The sequence below is a fragment of the Schistocerca cancellata genome, chromosome 9 (assembly GCF_023864275.1).
Source record: "Schistocerca cancellata isolate TAMUIC-IGC-003103 chromosome 9, iqSchCanc2.1, whole genome shotgun sequence".
NCBI lineage: Eukaryota > Metazoa > Arthropoda > Insecta > Orthoptera > Acrididae > Schistocerca > Schistocerca cancellata.
Genome location: NC_064634.1, coordinates 236,467,925 through 236,487,962, shown reverse-complemented (window position 1 = coordinate 236,487,962; position 20,038 = coordinate 236,467,925). Strand labels below are relative to the sequence as shown.

At 41.8% G+C, this 20,038-nt stretch overlaps 1 protein-coding gene across 1 annotated transcript in view; it reads right to left on the bottom strand.

The window, feature by feature from the left end:
* The window catches only part of LOC126101310 (SANT and BTB domain regulator of class switch recombination), a 174,924-nt gene extending 171,917 nt beyond the window's left edge, over positions 1-3,007 (bottom strand). Inside the window, exon 1 of the mRNA XM_049911986.1 lies at positions 2,307-3,007. Coding sequence (XP_049767943.1) covers positions 2,307-3,007 — 701 coding nt within the window. The remainder of the gene's footprint in view (positions 1-2,306) is intronic.
* Between the last annotated feature and the right edge of the window lie 17,031 nt (positions 3,008-20,038).

Below are 20,038 nucleotides of genomic sequence, written 5' to 3'. Positions count from 1 at the left end.
ATAAATCAGAAAGTTGCCATGTATGCCAGTGACATAAACTACTGAAAAGCTACAAATAGGCCTAAATGTTTAATGGGAAGAAATATTTTAATAAGCAATCAAAGTGAAAACTGTTCGAAAATCAGTGTGAAATATTTAACTTACACCTACACATAAATGATGTTTCTATTACATTAATATTGCAATAATTAATCCCAGCTCACACTTTTCTCACAAAAGATACTGAGAGCTATGGATCAAAGAAATCAGGTGGATGCAATATTTCTTGACTTCCAAGAAGCTTTTGACTTGCGACCACACCAGTGTTTGTCAATGAAAGTGCACTGATATGCGGTACAAAACAAAATTTGCCATTGGACTGAGAATTTCTTGGTAAGGAAGACATGGCGTATCATCTTGGATATGAAGTCACTGGCATATTAAGAAGTAAATTCAGCTACACCCCAGGGAAGTGTGTTCAGACCCTTCCGTTTCATGCTGTATGTTAATGAACTGGCATACAATATTAATACTAACCTCAGAGTTTTTGAGATGATGCAGTATTCTATTATGAAGTAGTATCTGAAAAAATACTGCACAAATATTCAGTCAGATCATAATAAATATTGATAATACATATGTTGGAACATTAGCAACATTTTTACTTCTTATAAGAACAAATAGTAACAGACTAAATCACAAGTTCTTTTCTTTCTTTTGGTGGTGAACTGTTTCAGTTATCTTAACCACCATATAACCAAAATTAGTTTAGCCGCACCAACCAAAGTTGGTGATGGCTATTTTTTCGCAGTATGCAGACATTGAGCACAGGCTCCTCATATGTTCTGTGTGAATTTATTTTGGTCATATGAAGGTTATGATAACTGAAACTGTTCACCACCAATAGAAACATAAGAATTCGCAATTTAGACTGTTACTATTTAGATCTTGATAATTTTTTGAAGGGGTACAGTGACTGGCAATATAATTCAAATGTCCAAAAATGTAAAATTATGTAACACACACATATGAAAACATTATAGTCTGTACCTGTAATATCAGTAAGTCACAAATGGAATCAGTCAACTTGTCCAAATACCTGGGAGTAACATTTGTAAGAGTATGAAATGGAATGAATAGACTGTCTTAGTTATAGATAAAACAGATGGCAGACTACACACCATTGGTAGGACATTGGGAAATGTAATAAGTCTACAAATGAGATTGCTTACAAAGAACTTGTAAAGTCCAATCTAGAATATTGCTAGAGAGTATGGAACCCACAACAAACAGGACTAACAGGGAATACTGAACACATACAAAAGAGGTCAGCATGAATGGTCACAGGTTTGTTGGAGCCATGGGGGAGCATCACAGTAAAGTTGCAGAACCTAAACTGGCAGACACTTGAAGACAGATGCTAACTATCCCACAAAATCCTACTTAAAAAGTTTTAAGAAACAGCTATCAGTAAGTGATCTAGGAATAATCTACAACCAAAAAAACAATTCTTCCAGCACTCCATACATGAATGTAAAGGAAAAAGCCGTAATATGCGATAAAGTGTAAGTGCCCTCTGCCATGCAGTTCATAGATGTTTGTAGAGCAATTCTTGAAGATTTAAATGTAGTAGTAGATGAAGATTTAGAGTTTCCTACTTTAGATATTGCCCTGCCCCCCCCCCCCCCCCATGATGACTTCGTTACCTAATGTGACCGTAGCCAAAATTTATAATGTATGATGATTTTAATGTACATATGGAGGAAAAAGACAGATTTAGGCCTAAATTATTTGTGGCAAGTTACTACCCAACCTGAGATAATACCTGTCCAGAAGCTATTTATGCAGCTCAATACAAACACCAGTTGCAGTCAGTCTAATATTACTAGGCATGCAAGGCATGTATTCAGTAGTAAAATCGTCGAAAAGCAGTACTAATAATAAGATCATATCGAAAATGCATTATCATTACTGACTGGCAGAAAAAAATTGAGGGGACATAGCAAGCGATGCATTCAAGTCTGTCTTTAAACTCTTTAGAAATAAATTTAATCGTATTTGCCAACAAGTACCTAAGTGGCATCCCACATGCAAACTAAATGACAAATTAAAAAATAACCAAGAAAACAATGATAAATAGTCTCTCTCTCTCTCTCTCTCTCTCTCTCTCTCTCTCTCTCTCTCTCTCTCTCACACACACACACACACACACACACACACAAATTCTTCTTAAAATTCTGTTACCATAGGGCACAATGTTCAATAATTTATCTGGTACAGGAAATGTTCCAGTACTATTATTGTAACTATGTGGCAAGCATACTTACTCTCCACCAGATGACTTCCTTCTCCCTCCTATGTTTTTCTCTCTGTGAACTTGTTGATGGTGTGAATGTTTCTCTGACGACTTCTTAGATTCTCCACTATGTGTCTTTTTATTCTGTTGCTGGTGAGAAACACCAAGTTTGGGGACAACATAAGGTAAAACAGAATCTAGAAGTCCTTCCTGGATAACTTCATTGAGTTTACGTTTCATCAAGTGCTCCATATTCTTGCACCCGTCTAACAGTCTTTTGTTTGCGATTAATTCACTTATAGCATCTTTCCTGTTCTTTTTAAGTCTCTCCAACGGAGAGCATGATGCATTATCAATTGTCTGTATCTTGTTTTCGTTTTCAGTCTTAGTTTCTTCTTCGATATTTTCTTCAGAGCTTTCTTTATTTAGCTGAACACGTTTCGGAAGCTCCGGGTAGTTTAAACCCATCAACGTAGATACAAGTTCATTTGCAGCAACCTCTTGCCAGTCAATTGCTACATCAGTTGAATTACCATTAACATTTTCGTTTATTTGGTAGGCCGTTCGAAGAAAACAGAGAAAATCTTTGAATGATATTTCTGTGCAAGCTCTTTTATCATTTCTGTTGCTGTGCTTGGACCCAATACCCTTTCTATTGGGAATACTTGCTTGGGAAAAGCTTTTGGACTTAGAAGTTGCCGAAGTTGTATTGTCGGTATTTATCTTCGCCATTGTGCGTAACTGTGAAAACCTACTTTTTTAAGTCTTTTATAACGCATTCTTCAAAATACGTAATGTCATCTGCAACGGTAAAAGAAATGAGACAATGAATGATAATGCAGTTTTATTCGTACTATGCGTTCCTTCGTATGCTAATATCGCCTCGTGCTTCGTTGCTGGGTTAATATTACAAAGTCTCGTAACTGTGTCATATTATCTGAACGTTAGTTACCTGAATCGATGAACAGTCCAGAAATAACACACAGACCAGAAAGTTTCGAACACAAAGTAAATCACAGTGTCTCCGGATTCCTTACTTGTTTGTTTTGTATTGATCGCTTTTAGCATCCGAATGTTACAACTAGGTACACGTCTCATTTATTTCTGATTGTTTGTTTTGGAAACGGTAGGTAAGGTAACGGGACAGTTTGATGCGCTTGGTTCTCCTCAACTGCCCACGTTCTCAGCGGAAATTAATTTTGCGATTTGAACATTTTAAATTAATTGATCGAAATGCTAGCGCCGTTATATAAAATGTAATGACAGAACTGAATCACCCGTATATGTTCTGTGCGTTACAGTCATAGTCTCCATTTTTTTCTTCGCAGTCTGCTGTGTCTCGACTATTTGCGTGATTCACCGTACGACATTACAATCTTTTTTAAAAATAAGGGTTGGAATCAAAAGGACTTTAATAAGGTATTCTAAAGGTGCATTTGCACCTCTACAACTTTCCGTGCGCACTTGACGCATGCGGCCTTTGCAGGAAGAGACAAGGAGTCGCATACACCAGTGTCAAGCAATACATACCTCTGATTTGTACGCACAGGTGACAGTTACACGTACAGTATTCTTGGTGCTGTGTTTTGCTGCGTCCAGTTTTTAAATAGTATTTCGCACACAAGCAAATCTGTCTTTGCGTTAGAACTTTGGCCGAGTTATCTAACAAGCAACACAGTATTAACCTGTACTTCCTTTTTTCTGGATAGTTAAGTCTGTGGATTATAAAGACTGAATGTAGCTAATTAATTGTCAATAGTTCCTCACAAATAAGACTAAACTGGAAACCACAGGGGCAAATCAGAACAAAATAAAAAGCCTTCGGTTATACTTCTAAGGAAAACATATTAAAGAAAAGGAGTGATTCTGGGGCCTTCGACGTGCTGAAGCCGTTCTGCTTGCTTTGTTGCTTTACTAGCCGTTTTCATTCATGTATAGTTGTGACGACAGGAACAGAAAAAAACACCGAAAGCTCTAGCAGAAATATGCAGCCACATAAAATAATTTTTGATTTAAAATGTAATCGGAAACCCAACATCTAATAACGTCTGGTATTACTTCATTAGCCAGCATGCCAACAAGCAGTACTTGTCTGTTGCATATCATATATTGCAGAAACTGCTGCCCTCTATGCTTCACAAATTTCAACTGTCGTCGTATCTGACTAAGGTCTATTCTGTGTTGAAAACGCCACGTTAACGTCGGCTGGCTGATGCAATGGCACTACAATGAGGCAAACTATACGAGTGTTTTCGAACCTGTGATTTCGCGGTAGGCTGACGTCAGAGTGACACCGATATCGGTCGATTCCGCCAACGACTGACATCAGCCGAAGACGGCCGATCGTTTCAAAACAGTACTGCGCTAGTGCGCGGTCATAATGTAGCAGACATCAGTGAAATTCAAATCAGTTTTTTTTTTGTCACAATGGCCGGCACGACACGCCACGAAACATGAACTTTGAGAAACTGATAAGATTAGTTAAAGGCGGAGTTTGTGACATGCTGAGCATAAAAAATATCATAACTGGCTGGGGTACAGTTCGGAATCTGTTGTTGTTGTGGTCTTCAGTCCTGAGACTGGTTTGATGCAGCTCTCCATGCTACTCTATCCTGTGCAAGCTTCTTCATCTCCCAGTACCTACTGCAACCTACATCCTTCTGAATCTGCTTAATGTATTCATCTCTTGGTCTCCCCCTACGATTTTTACCCTCCACGCTGCCCTCCAATACTAAATTGGTGATCCCTTGATGCCTCAGAACATGTCCTACCAACCGATCCCTTCTTCTGGTCAAGTAGTGCCACAAACTTCTCTTCTCCCCAATCCTATTCAATACTTCCTTATTAGTTACGTGATCTACCCATCTAATCTTCAGCATTCTTCTGTAGCACCACATTTCAAAAGCTTCTATTCTCTTCTTGTCCAAACTATTTATCGTCCATGTTTCACTTCCATACATGGCTACACTCCATACAAATACTTTCAGAAATGACTTCCTGACACTTAAATCTATACTCGATGTTAACAAATTTCTCTTCTTCAGAAACGCTTTCCTTGCCATTGCCAGTCTACATTTTATATCCTCTCTACTTCGACCATCATCAGTTATTTTGCTCCCCAAATAGCAAAACTCCTTTACTACTTTAAGTGTCTCATTTCCTAATCTAATTCCCTCAGCATCACCCGACTTAATTCGACTACATTCCATTATCCTTGTTTTGCTTTTGCTGATGTTCATCTTATATCCTCCTTTCAAGACACTGTCCATTCCATTCAACTGTTCTTCCAAGTCCTTTGCTGTCTCTGACAGAATTACAATGTCATCGGCGAACCTCAAAGTTTTTATTTCTTCGCCATGGATTTTAATACCTACTCCGAATTTTTCTTTTGTTTCCTTCATGCTTGCTCAATATACAGATTGAATAACATCAGGGAGAGGCTACAACCCTGTCTTACTCCCTTCCCAACCACTGCTTCCCTTTCATGTCCCTCGACTCTTATAACTGCCATCAGGTTTCTGTACAAATTGTAAATAGCCTTTCGCTCCCTGTATTTTACCCCTGCCACCTTTAGAATTTGAAAGAGAGTATTCCAGTCAACATTGTCAAAAGCTTTCTCTGGGTCTACAAATGCTAGAAACGTAGGTTTGTCTTTCCTTAATCTTTCTTCTAAGATAAGTCGTAACGTCAGTATTGCCTCACGTGTTCCAGTATTTCTACGGAATCCAAACTGATCTTCCCCGAGGTCGGCTTCTACTAGTTTTTCCATTCGTCTGTAAAGAATTCGTGTTAGTATTTTGCAGCTGTGGCTTTTGTAGTAGTAGTCGAACATATAACACACGGCTACAACATGAACAAAGCCACAGGGGCCGTGTTCCTAGACATCGAAAAGGCTTTCGATCGTCTCTGGCACAACGGACTCATACGCAAACTAAGCGAAGCTGGTTTCCCAGACGGACTCGTACGTCTCATACACTCATATCTCACGAACAGATGTTTCAACACTAACGTGCAGGATAAACAATCAACACAACACGGTATCCAAGCTGGAGTACCCCAAGGAAGCATCCTGGGGCCCATCTTGTTTAACCTGTACATTAATGACTTCCCAGCGACATGAAACACGACGTTAGCCGTCTATGCGGATGACACAGCCATCCTCGCGCAAGACTGGAAACCGTCGAACATCAACTCACGAATACAGACAGCACTCAGAACAGCTGAGCCTTGGCTGGAGCGATGGCGTATTAAAGTAAACGTCGACAAGTGCGAAGCAGTTCTGTTCACACGCAGAGCGAAACTACTGCGCAAACACCAACACTGTAAACCGATAACACTACATACATGCACAATACGTTTCCGAGAGAAAGTCAGATACCTTGGTGTCTGGCTGGACCGGAAACTTACATGGGGGGACAACATCGAATACGTCGCCAACCGTGCGCACGCGAGGCTCAAACAGCTCTACCCAATGCTCAACAGGGAAAGCACACTGAATAGGAGGGTGTCGAGGTCCTTATATATGACACTGATTAGACCTCTGATGACGTACGCAGCTCCCGTCTGGGGATATGCAGCTCCCACACGACTGCGCCGCCTGCAGATCATACAGAACAAAGTGCTACGAATCATTAGCAATGCTCCACGCTACACACGCACCGTGGATCTTCACAATGAATACCGCCTTGATACCCTCAAGGAAGTATTCAAGAAACACGCCACACGACTATACAGGAACTCGAGACACTCGAACAATCCTTTAATCCTCACTCTGGGAAACTACGATCACAACCACAGGTGGAAACACAAGCGACCAAAGACACTGCTAGCTAGGGCATAACAACCTATGGTAAACTAACATACGCAAACAGCGACAAACGTCGGTTGCATATCAGCAACACTGACTGGCAACTACCAGCTGCTATTAGAGCCGACCAACAGGCCACAGCAGGGACACCGACGAGCTCGCCCACAGACGCACGAACAATCTCCCAACACTCCCTCACACTGTGCCTCCAGTATATGACCTATCGGACACAAGACCGATAACAAACATAACTGTTGCAGGTTGCAGGTTGCAGGACGCTGAACGAGGACTCTGTACCAGCACCCAGCGCCAGCCGCCGAGCAGCACAAACGCACAACGTCAAGGTATCGACATGCATGATACCCACTACTAACAAAGCCTATCCTTGCACAACCTATCGCAGGCAGCAAGACAACCGCTACTGCTCTTGCCGCCCGACCTAACTTTCGCAGAGGTTTTTTTCCCTTGGCTCTTGCCTTGGCACTTTTTTTCCTCTGCCCTTCAAACCGCTACCCTTCGTCAGATTTCGACCAATCTATCTCCAGATGAGCGCGTATTAATGGTTAATCCTAACCAGACGTACGCAAACATCGCAGTACCCACATCCTGCGACACCTCACTTTAGTGAATACTAACCCTTATGAAGAGATGGCAGTAGACCTTTTGTGTTGGCCATCATGCCGGTGTGGGCGTGGAGGGGCTCCACCTCTATTAAAAAAAAAAAAAAAAAGTACCGTAGGACTGTATGCAGACGATACAGCTTACTGGTGCACCGAACTAAGAACAAACACTGTACAACGAAAGACGAACGACTACCTTACACGACTAGAGCAATGGATGACCAAATGGCGAATTCGGCCCAATCCCAACAAAACACAGACAGTTCTTTTCAAACACAGACATCTGACAAAAAAACGACAACAAGACGACAACGACATCCGACTAAGACTATGGAACACGCCACTCACACTAACCAACTCAGCCAGATACCTTGGAGTATATTTAGACCGACACCTGAACTGGAAAACGAACCTAAATCACCTTCTGAACAAAACACGACTACGACAAAACTTAATAAGACAGGTTCAAGGACGCTTCCACGGCTGCAGCGACGAAACAGCCCTACATACATATAAAACATTTATAAGACCAACACTCGAATACGCAGTCGCCCCACTCGGGGGAATACAGGCCCACGTAGCGGAAAAACTATACAAAACGGAAAGGAAGTTAATACGCAGCATCACCAAGCTACCCCCTACAACCCCCAGAAACGAAGTATATACGAGCTCTGGTATAGAACCACTCCAAACCAGAATGACCAAACTAAGGGCGAGATATGGAAATCACATTATCCACAACAGACCGGACATGGAGGACATTCTCACCATAAACGCAAGAGAAAACAGAAAACCGAAATACAAATACACTCCTGGAAATAGAAAAAAGAACACATTGACACCGGTGTGTCAGACCCACCATACTTGCTCCGGACACTGCGAGAGGGCTGTACAAGCAATGATCACACGCACGGCACAGCGGACACACCAGGAACCGCGGTGTTGGCCGTCGAATGGCGCTAGCTGCGCAGCATTTGTGCACCGCCGCCGTCAGTGTCAGCCAGTTTGCCGTGGCATACGGAGCTCCATCGCAGTCTTTAACACTGGTAGCATGCCGCGACAGCGTGGACGTGAACCGTATGTGCAGTTGACGGACTTTGAGCGAGGGCGTATAGTGGGTATGCGGGAGGCCGGGTGGACGTACCGCCGAATTGCTCAACACGTGGGGTGTGAGGTCTCCACAGTACATCGATGTTGTCGCCAGTGGTCGGCGGAAGGTGCACGTGCCCGTCGACCTGGGACCGGACCGCAGCGACGCACGGATGCACGCCAAGACCGTAGGATCCTACGCAGTGCCGTAGGGGACCGCACCGCCACTTCCCGGCAAATTAGGGACTCTGTTGCTCCTGGGGTATCGGCGAGGACCATTCGCAACCGTCTCCATGAAGCTGGGCTACGGTCCCGCACACCGTTAGGCCGTCTTCCGCTCACGCCCCAACATCGTGCAGCCCGCCTCCAGTGGTGTCGCGACAGGCGTGAATGGAGGGACGAATGGAGACGTGTCGTCTTCAGCGATGAGAGTCGCTTCTGCCTTGGTGCCAATGATGGTCGTATGCGTGTTTGGCGCCGTGCAGGTGAGCGCCACAATCAGGGCTGCATACGACCGAGGCACACAGGGCCAACACCCGGCATCATGGTGTGGGGAGCGATCTCCTACACTGGCCGTACACCACTGGTGATCGTCGAGGGGACACTGAATAGTGCACGGTACACCCAAACCGTCATCGAACCCATCGTTCTACCATTCCTAGACCGGCAAGGGAACTTGCTGTTCCAACAGGACAATGCACGGCCGCATGTATCCCGTGCCACCCAACGCGCTCTAGAAGGTGTAAGTCAACTACCCTGGCCAGCAAGATCTCCGGATCTGTCCCCCATTGAGCATGTTTGGGACTGGATGAAGCGTCGTCTCACGCGGTCTGCACGTCCAGCACGAACACTGGTCCAACTGAGACGCCAGGTGGAAATGGCATGGCAAGCCGTTCCACAGGACTACATCCAGCATCTCTACGATCGTCTCCATGGGAGAATAGCAGCCTGCATTGCTGCGAAAGGTGGATATACACTGTACTAGTGCCGACATTGTGCATGCTCTGTTGCCTGTGTCTATGTGCCTGTGGTTCTGTCAGTGTGATCATGTGATGTATCTGACCCCAGGAATGTGTCAATAAAGTTTCCCCTTCCTGGGACAATGAATTCACGGTGTTCTTATTTCAATTTCCAGGAGTGTACATTCCCCCATCACGAAATGGTTCAAATGGCTCTGAGCACTACGGGACTTAACATCTGTGGTCTTCAGTCCCCTAGAACTTAGAACTACTTAAACCTAACTAACCTAAGGACAGCACACAACACCCAGCCATCACGAGGCAGAGAAAATCCCTGACCCCGCCGGGAATCGAACTCGGGAACCCGGGCGTGGGAAGCGAGAACGCTACCGCACGACCACGAGATGCGGGCTCCCCCATCACGCACAATAGCCCAAAACACAGCCAAAACATTCCCTGACCTCATCCCAATCCTACTACCCTTAACCGCAAACACAACAACACCAACTCACCTCGACGAAAGAACAACAGAATAACCACAAACACACTCACACCCGCACACACACACACACACACACACACACACACACACACACACCAAACAGCGCTCATCCCCTCTCAGGGAAAGGAAAAGAAGAAACAGGATAAATAATGTATTACATACACCTATTTGTTATGTATTCTTCAAATTAAACTATGGGAGAATATATATATATATATATATATATATATATATATATATATATATATATACAGGGTGATTCAAAAAGAATACCACAACTTTAAAAATGTGTATTTAATGAAAGAAACATAATATAACCTTCTATTATACATCATTACAAAGAGTATTTAAAAAGGTTTTTTTTCACTCAAAAACAAGTTCAGAGATGTTCAATATGGCCCCCTCCAGACACTCGAGCAATATCAACCCGATACTCCAACTCGTTCCACACTCTCTGTAGCATATCAGGCGTAACAGTTTGGATAGCTGCTGTTATTTCTCGTTTCAAATCATCAATGGTGGCTGGGAGAGGTGGCCGAAACACCAAATCCTTAACATACCCCCATAAGAAAAAATCGCAGGGGGTAAGATCAGGGCTTCTTGGAGGCCAGTGATGAAGTGCTCTGTCACGGGCCGTCCAGAACTTTTCCCTTTGCACAAACACCCATTCCCTGTAAACTGTTTATATATATATATATATATATATATATATATATATATATATATATATATATATATATATATGCAAAGCCAGCTACGCTCGGAATCTGTAATAGACACAGACTAACCATATATATACATGCATCAACTCCACACACCACATTATCAACCACACACATAAGCACAAGACATGTACCTAACTAAATCATCCAATAAATTCCCATAATGTTAACATAAATTTACATCCCATATGTCTTTTATACCCCATTTATTTTGTATTCTATATATCTCTGCTCTTTCATGATAATATACCTGACTACTTTATCCTCACTCATCTTCACTTACCTTCATTTCTCGTAAACTTAAATTGTATCATGTTAACAAAATTGTTTATGTTGCTTCCATCATCTTTTCTTCTACTGTAAATTTAATTTTTTTAAAATTTTATTATGTTTTAATTTCATTATGTTTTAAATTCTATTATGTTAATATACTTGTTTATAATGTTTTCATTTTGCTAAAAACCTGCAGTAACAAAATTGTCAACAAATTATAAAAATGCACTTGCAGGAAAGATAAATTGTACCAAATAAAAATAACGATGTAAAAACCCAACGGCTGAAAAGGGACGCCAGCATGCCCTCAAACAGCCCGCCCTCCTCCATCAGAGGAGGGAATGAAAAGTGCAAAAAAAAAAAAGAGTAGCACAGCATTCATCAGGAACCACCTGAAGATGACAGCGTGTACGTCTGCCGAAATGTGTTGTTGTTGAGGTCTTCAGTCCTGAGACTGGTTTGATGCAGCTCTCCATGCTACTCTATCGAGTGCAAGGTTCTTCATCTCCCAGTACCTACTGCAACCTACATCCTTCTGTATCTGTTTAGTGTATTCATCTCTTGGTCTCCCTCTACGATTTTTAATCTCCACACTGCCTTCCAATACTAAATTGGTGATCCCTTGATGCCTCAGAACATGTCCTACCAGCCAATCCCTTCTTCTAGTCAAGTTGTGCCACAAACTCCTCTTCTCCCCAATCCTATTCAATACCTCCTCATTAGTTATATGATCTACCCAGCTAATCTTCAGCATTCTTCTGTAGCACCACATTTCGAAAGCTTCTATTCGAGGTCGGCTTCTACCAGTTTTCCATTCGTCTGTAAAGAGTTCGCGTTAGTATTTAGCATCAGTGATTTATTAAACTGATTGTTCCGTAATTTTCACATCTGTCAGCACCTGCTTTCTTTGGGATTGGAATTATTGTATTGTTCTTGAAGTCTGAGGGTATTTCGCTTGTCTCATACAGATGGTAGAGTTTTGTCAGGACTGGCTCTCCCAAGGCCGTCAGTATCTCTAATGGAATTTTGTCTACTCCCGGGGCCTTGTTTCGACTCATGTCTTTCAGTGTTGTTGTTGAGGTCTTCAGTCCTGAGACTGGTTTGATGCAGCTCTCCATGCTACTCTATCGAGTGCAAGGTTCTTCATCTCCCAGTACCTACTGCAACCTACATCCTTCTGTATCTGTTTAGTGTATTCATCTCTTGGTCTCCCTCTACGATTTTTAATCTCCACACTGCCTTCCAATACTAAATTGGTGATCCCTTGATGCCTCAGAACATGTCCTACCAGCCAATCCCTTCTTCTAGTCAAGTTGTGCCACAAACTCCTCTTCTCCCCAATCCTATTCAATACCTCCTCATTAGTTATATGATCTACCCAGCTAATCTTCAGCATTCTTCTGTAGCACCACATTTCGAAAGCTTCTATTCTCTTCTTGTCCAAATTAGTTATCGTCCATGTTTCACTTCCATACATGGCTACACTCCATACAAATACTTTCAGAAACGACTTCCTGACACTTAAATCTATACTCGATGTTAACAAATTTCTCTTCATCAGAAACGCTTTTCTTGCCATTGCCAGTCTACATTTTATATCCTCTCTACTTCGACCATCATCAGTTATTTTGCTCCCCAAATAGCAAAACTCCTTTACTACTTTAAGTGTCTCATTTCCTATCTAATTCCCTCAGCATCACCCGATTTTATTCGACTACATTCCATTATCTTCGTTTTGCTTTTGTTGATGTTCATCTTATATCATCCTTTCAAGACATTATCCATTCCATTCAATTGCTCTTCCAAGTCCTTTGCTGTCTCTGACAGAATTACAATGTCATCGGCGAACCTCAAAGTTTTTATTTCTTCTCCATGGATTTTAATACCTACTCTGAATTTTTCTTTTGTTTCCTTCACTGCTTGCTCAATATACAGATTGAATAGCATCGGGGAGAGGCTACAACCGTGTCTCACTCCCTTCCCAACCACTGCTTCCCTTTCATGTCCCTCGACTCTTATAACTGCCATCTGGTTTCTATACAAATTGTAAATAGTCTTTCGCTCCCTGTATTTTACCCCTGCCACCTTCAGAATTTGAAAGAGAGTATTCCAATCAGTATTGTCAAAAGCTTTCTCTAAGTCTACAAATGCTAGAAACATAGGTTTGCCTTTCCTTAATCTAGTTTCTAAGATAAGTCGTAGGGTCAGTATTGCCTCACATGTCCCAGTATTTCGATGGAATCCAAACTGATTTCCCCGAGGTCGGCTTCTACCAGTTTTCCATTCGTCTGTAAAGAGTTCGCGTTAGTATTTAGCATCAGTGATTTATTAAACTGATTGTTCCGTAATTTTCACATCTGTCAGCACCTGCTTTCTTTGGGATTGGAATTATTGTATTGTTCTTGAAGTCTGAGGGTATTTCGCTTGTCTCATACAGATGGTAGAGTTTTGTCAGGACTGGCTCTCCCAAGGCCGTCAGTATCTCTAATGGAATTTTGTCTACTCCCGGGGCCTTGTTTCGACTCATGTCTTTCAGTGCTCTGTCAAACTCTTCACGCAGTATCGTATCTCCCATTTCATCTTCATCTACATTCTCTTCCATTTCCATAATATTGTCCTCAAGTACATCTGCCGAAATATTGCGGAGAAATTACGACGCTACCCGGTCGGATACCCGAGAACTGTTCAAATCGGAAATACGGCGGGAAAACTTCAGATCGCAGGCCTATAACCTGTTTTGAAAAGTATAATTTCATAGTTTTTGTGTGGTATGTCGGATGTTGTTTAAGTTGCTCTAAATGCTAATTTAAAATCTAATATTTTCACTCTTGCACCTCAAATGCATGTACTACGAAATTTGTAATTTATTCTATACCCAATTTCAGGCTGTGCAAGTGCACTAAAAGACACTGCAATATTGTTGATTTTTAAAGGCAACACTCAATCTGAAATAATACAGCCCCCAAGAATATTGTTACTTCCTTTCTCAAATTCACTTGACAAGTTTTTAAGGAGCACAGAGCAGTGAAGTCTACTTGAATCTGATTACCTGAATGTCCTACCAGTAGTGCATTAATTTTGATTATTTTTAGAATAAAGTGTGCTGCTAGGAAACCAAAAATCTTACTTTCATTAATTAGATAATATTTGCTTATATACACATTTCATCCATGCATCATACAACAGACACATGTACTTTCACCACGTAATCCTGCCAGTAGTGCAATAATTTTGACCATTTTTAGAATGAAGTGAGCTGCTAGGAAACCAACAATCTTCCTTTCATTGTTTAGATAATATTTGCTTATATACACATTTCATCCATGCATCATACAACAGACACATGTAGTTTCACCACGTAAGTTAACCATTGTGCGCTCATAATCTCATTGGCTAAAACTTTTCACATTGAAGTCGCACATCCTGCCACTGCAGCATAATATACCGTACTCTGAACAACTTATTTTGGAGAGATCATTAGTGCATTGTATCACTGAAACTACATATTTTCGTGATATATGCGTATAAACATGAAAAACATCAATTACGTCCTGCTAGTTTCCAAGGTGGTGGCCCCTTCTGACGCTAATCGCTACTAAGAGAATGAAAGTGACGTCACAAAGTTAAAGCGCTTTTAACTTTCGTGGCATGGCGTTTTCCCCTTCATCTCATATGTTCGTGAAACGTTTCTGTAATTCCAGTAACTTAGAATGTACAGTACTCGCCAGGTTCTTTTCGAGAAGACAGGTAGTAGCCCGACGCTGAGCGCTAGCAACTTGGCCAGAAGCGTAAAAACGCGACTTCGGCAACGACAATGTCCCACTATCCAACGCGCAGAGACCGAGCTTGTGTCCATCGAATTGTTACTTACTGTACGTAATTATTTTGGATTGTTGTTGGGTTGTTTTGGGGAAGGAGATCAGACAGCGAGGTCATCGGTCTCATCGGATTAGGGAAGGCCGGGGAAGGAAATCGGCCGTGCCCTTTGAAAGGAACCATCCCGGCATTTGCCTGGAGAGATTTAGGGAAATCACGGAAAACCTAAATCAGGATGGCCGGACGCGGGATTGAACCGTCGTCCTCCCGAATGCGAGTCCAGTGTCTAACCACTGTGCCACCTCGCTCGGTGTAATTATTTTGATACGGAGAAATTTATATATAAAATTGGGAAGCACTCAGCCATTTATGAATTCGAGTCGAAGGATTACAGTTACAAGTAATTGAAGGAGAAGTACTGAAACGAAATCTGCGAAGTTGTGCATCCAATCTGGCATGTGATGAGTTGTCACCGATAAAGTACATACGTAACAACTGTACAAAAACTGACTCTCCACTTTGTGTACATCATCTCTTTTGTGTACCAGACATCAAGAAATTTTTGATGATAGTACATATTAAAAACTGTAAATAAAAACAGATATTCTATTTTTTAAAACTGCATGTTTTTAAACACATGTTTATTTTTTTAAATGCGGATTTCATTTTTAGCCCTTGTGCTATCTCCTGTAATGATCTAACGTAAGTAGTCACCTTAGGTCATTATGACGCAATTTCTAAAATATTTTTATGGTAGTAAAGAAATAGGCTATGTTTCTTAAATATGGGAAAATCAATTCAACCAAAATATGCTCTATTTCTGTGATGTCACCGCCAGACACCACACTTGCTAGGTGGTAGCCTTTAAATCGGCCGCGGTCCGCTAGTATACGTCGGACCTGCGTGTCGCCACTGTCAGTGATTGCAGACCGAGCGCCGCCACACTGCAGGTCTAGAGAGACGTCCTAGCACTCGCCCCAGTTGTACAGCCGACGTTGCTAGGAATGGTTCAATGACAAATACGCTCCCATTTACCGGGACGATAGTTAGCATAGCCTTCAGCTACGTCATTTGCTACGACCTAGCAAGGCGCCATTATCAGTTTATATTGAGATTATAATTCATGTATCAACAAGAGCGATGTCTCCAATTATGGATTAAAGTTAAATATTCCAGAAGCTACGTACTTTTCTTTATACATCTTTATACATCTTACATCAACTACGTACTTTATTTATTAGACTCAACTCCTTTAATTGTTCCAGACCTCACGCCAGTCTGCGTGAGCTTAAACGCGTGCATTTCGGCCTCCTCTAGCAACACAGTGTTGGCTCTTCTGCCAACACATCAATTTCATCAAGCAATCTAATTTCAAAATTAGAGTTCCATTTGCATAAGATAAAAGATTCGCTTTTAAAAAGACAGAAAGCGTATATAAAATTTGAAGAGATGACAATCTAATTCTAATTAAAACTCTGTTGGTTGATTTTGCTGAAAATCCTACTAGTTCTCACGGCAGGGGCCTAATCTTTTAAAACACGAAGAAAAACCAAAGTCTCATGGTGTTTTATTTATCTTGATCACAATTCCTTCCTCACACAGTACGCGTTCGGCAGCAAAAAAAAAGGCAGTGAGAAACAAGATCAGTCATACAAAGCGAAGTAACATGAGTACCTGATTTACTTCTACGTAACGATGTACGTACACACAGCCTCGTAAAAAAAGAGAGAGAGAGGGAGAGAGACGAGAAGAGAATGGAGTGACTGCAGAGAAAATGAAAAGTACTTGTACTTGAAGCAGCTGTCTTTTTCAAGTCCATATGTCAGAGACGTGAAAATACATTGTCCAATATTCCGCAACCAGACAAAGAAGCTATTTAGGAAATGAAACAGGAGACGTATCAGAGGGCTATACGTCAGCACGTTCAAAACATGATAAGCCCACAACATTGTCTTCAACAAAAAAGCGAACCGCGACAGGAGAGGGAGACAAAATTTCCAGATGTAGCCAGGGCACTAACTACCCTCGGTATCCAAGAATATAATAGACATCATTATGGAAAGATTGGCATTTCAAAAAGGACAATTGGATAGGTATAAATCTGGCAACAAAGCTTTCTTGCAATTTCCTTTCTACAATGGACCAGATACCACAACAAGAAACCTTTCACAAAAGACTGAAAATAACGGAAATATTCTGAAGTGCTGTGGCAAATCCTGGACATGTCTGACTTCGTCCCAGTTTCAGGAACGTCCACCTCAGGGTCATCGTATACGGCATACTCAACTGCAACACCGCCACCGTACAGCCAAGGCGATTCGAAATCTGAAAGTTAAGTTATTGGGACTCTGAATCTTCCAGTGAGCACTTCATTATCTCTGTCTATTAACGAAATAATTTTCCATGTAATCTCTGAGTCGCCTACTGCAGTAATTCCTTCCCTGTCTTTTCCTCGATAGGGTATGGTAACCCTGACAGAAGAGTCCCTCGTCCCCAGTGCCGAATTAACCACGTAGCAGGAGTTAGCAAATGCTATGCTACAGGCTCCGCGTGATAGGTTGTGGGGACGAGGGGAGCGGGGGTGGGGGGAGGCTGGAAGCGAAAATTCTTTTCAAGTTAGAGGTTTTTTTTTCTTTTTTTTTTGACAGTTATTTCATGTATAGCATTTATTCATTGTAAGTAGAATAGTGAAAATGGTGAATTATCTCACCATTCTGCCAACTTAATAATGTTTCTGGCGTCAGAATGAAGAACAGGGTATTTGGCGCGTCGGAGTTAACCTTGATTGCCAGCAATAGGTTCTTGTGACATTTAGTTCATGCAACAAACCCCCGTGCATGCAAACAATGCCACACATCACAACAAGTAGAGATGTAAAAGCGCTGGAGTGTTGACGTTGGCAACAGCGATTCAAAATGGGCAGTCGAACCAAGTCCCGAGAGGTACAGACATCTAACAATCGGTACTTGGACGCGAATCGTAACTTCATTTACAAAGTAGAAGATTATTAAGTGGGTGACATCGATTTTATGTAGTGAGTCCAAAGTCGCTGACTTAAAAGAGGGAACCACTGCAGCATAAGGTAAGGTCCTTGTTTGTTCATATATACCCCGAAGTTTCAACAATAAAAAAGTATGTTGGTTCTCGGGATGTAACTATGTAGGAATCAGCTATTTGTGTTTGATACCATCATAAAACACGGTAATTTTTATTTGGATGATTTCGAATACAGTAGACATTTATTTAGTTCGCAGAATTACTACTGATATGTACTTGAGAGTTTTTAATACCACGATGGAACGTCATCGACCTGAAGTCATATTTCAAAGAGAAAAACATAACAGCGACGAAATAACAACCTTGCAATCGATTTTGCGTCAAAATTTGAGCAATAATTTTGATAGTACACAGCTTTGACCATCTGAAATGTACATTTTTATCATTAGCACGTTGCAGTACCTCCCCCCCCCCCCCCCGCCCCTCCTCACACTGTACCCTCTTATGGTAAGGCGTGAAGCACGATTACAGCTAATTGGCCAAACAATAATTTTAATAACAGGCTAATAATTTCAATTTACGAATCCGTAGCGCTGAAGAATGGTGTAGCTCTTAAATCTGTACTTCACATTAGTATTGTCAGTTTTACAATTCAGAGGAAGTGTTCCCTTAACGGCACCTCTAACAATTTTTCAAAGGATAGTGATCTGGGGTAACGCCCACCCAGCTACTCAAGGCATTGGCAGTGAAAATCATTCAATATTGGACATAGCTTTTCTGCATACGGGCCGGTACTCTTTGAAAGATACGCTCAGTGGTTTCCACTGTATTGTGAATTTACACATGTAAAAAATGGACTTGAAGACGTCTGTACGAAGGAAATATTTAAGAAAACTGAATATGAGGGTGTTTTTTTTATTTTTTCTTAAGAGCCATCGAAGCGAAAAAAATGATTTTTAGAATTTACGAGGGACACTCCAAAAGAAATGCCCACTGCTTTTGTAAAAATACAGTTTTCATTCTGCATGTGTGAAAGTATTACAGTGTGTAGATACACCCTTCTCGCTTGTTTTCAAACTTAGTTCAACCTGTTCCCATGAGTGGCGCCGTCACAGCATGTCTTCAAGATGGCTGCTATGCTTGATGTTCGTCAAAAGCAACGTGTTGTCATAGAATTCCTGTGTTGCGAAAACGAGACAGTGGGAAACATCCACAAGAGTTTGAAAAAGGTGTATGGAGATGCTGCTGTCGATTGTCGATCGCAGTACAGTTAGTCAGGGGGCAAGCAGGTTACGTGATGAAAGCGGGCACGGCAATATTGAGGATTGTCCTCGCAGTGGCAGGCCTCGTACTGCACACACTCCAGACAATGTGCAGAGAGTTAAGGAATTGGTAAGTGCTGACAGACACATCACAGTGAACGAATTGTCACGCCACATTGGAACAGGGGAAGGAAGTGTTTGCAGAATACCGAAAGTGTTGGCGTTAAAAAAGGTTTGTGCCAGGTGGGTTCCCAGGATGTTGACAGTGGCTCACAAAGAAACAAGAAAAAGGTATGCAGCGAACTTTTGGAACAGTACAATAACGGTGGAGATGAATTTCTTGGAAGAATTGTGACAGGTGATGAAACATGGCACCATCATTTTTCACCAGGGGCGAAGAGGCAATCAATGGAGTGGCATCATGCAAATTCACCAAAGAAAAAAAAAAATTCAAAACCACACCTTCTGCTTGAAAAGTTATGGCTACAGTGTTTTTCGATTCCGAAGGACTCCTGCTTGTGGACAGCATGCCAAGTGGAAGCACCATAAATTCTGATTCGTAAGTGACAACACTGAAGAAACTTCAAGCTCAACTGAGTCGTGTTCGACCGCATCGGCAAAAGCAGCACGTTTTGCTGTTGCACAACAATGCAGAGCCACATGTCAGTCAAAAAACCATGGAAGCGATCAAAAAATTCGGATGGACAACACTGAAA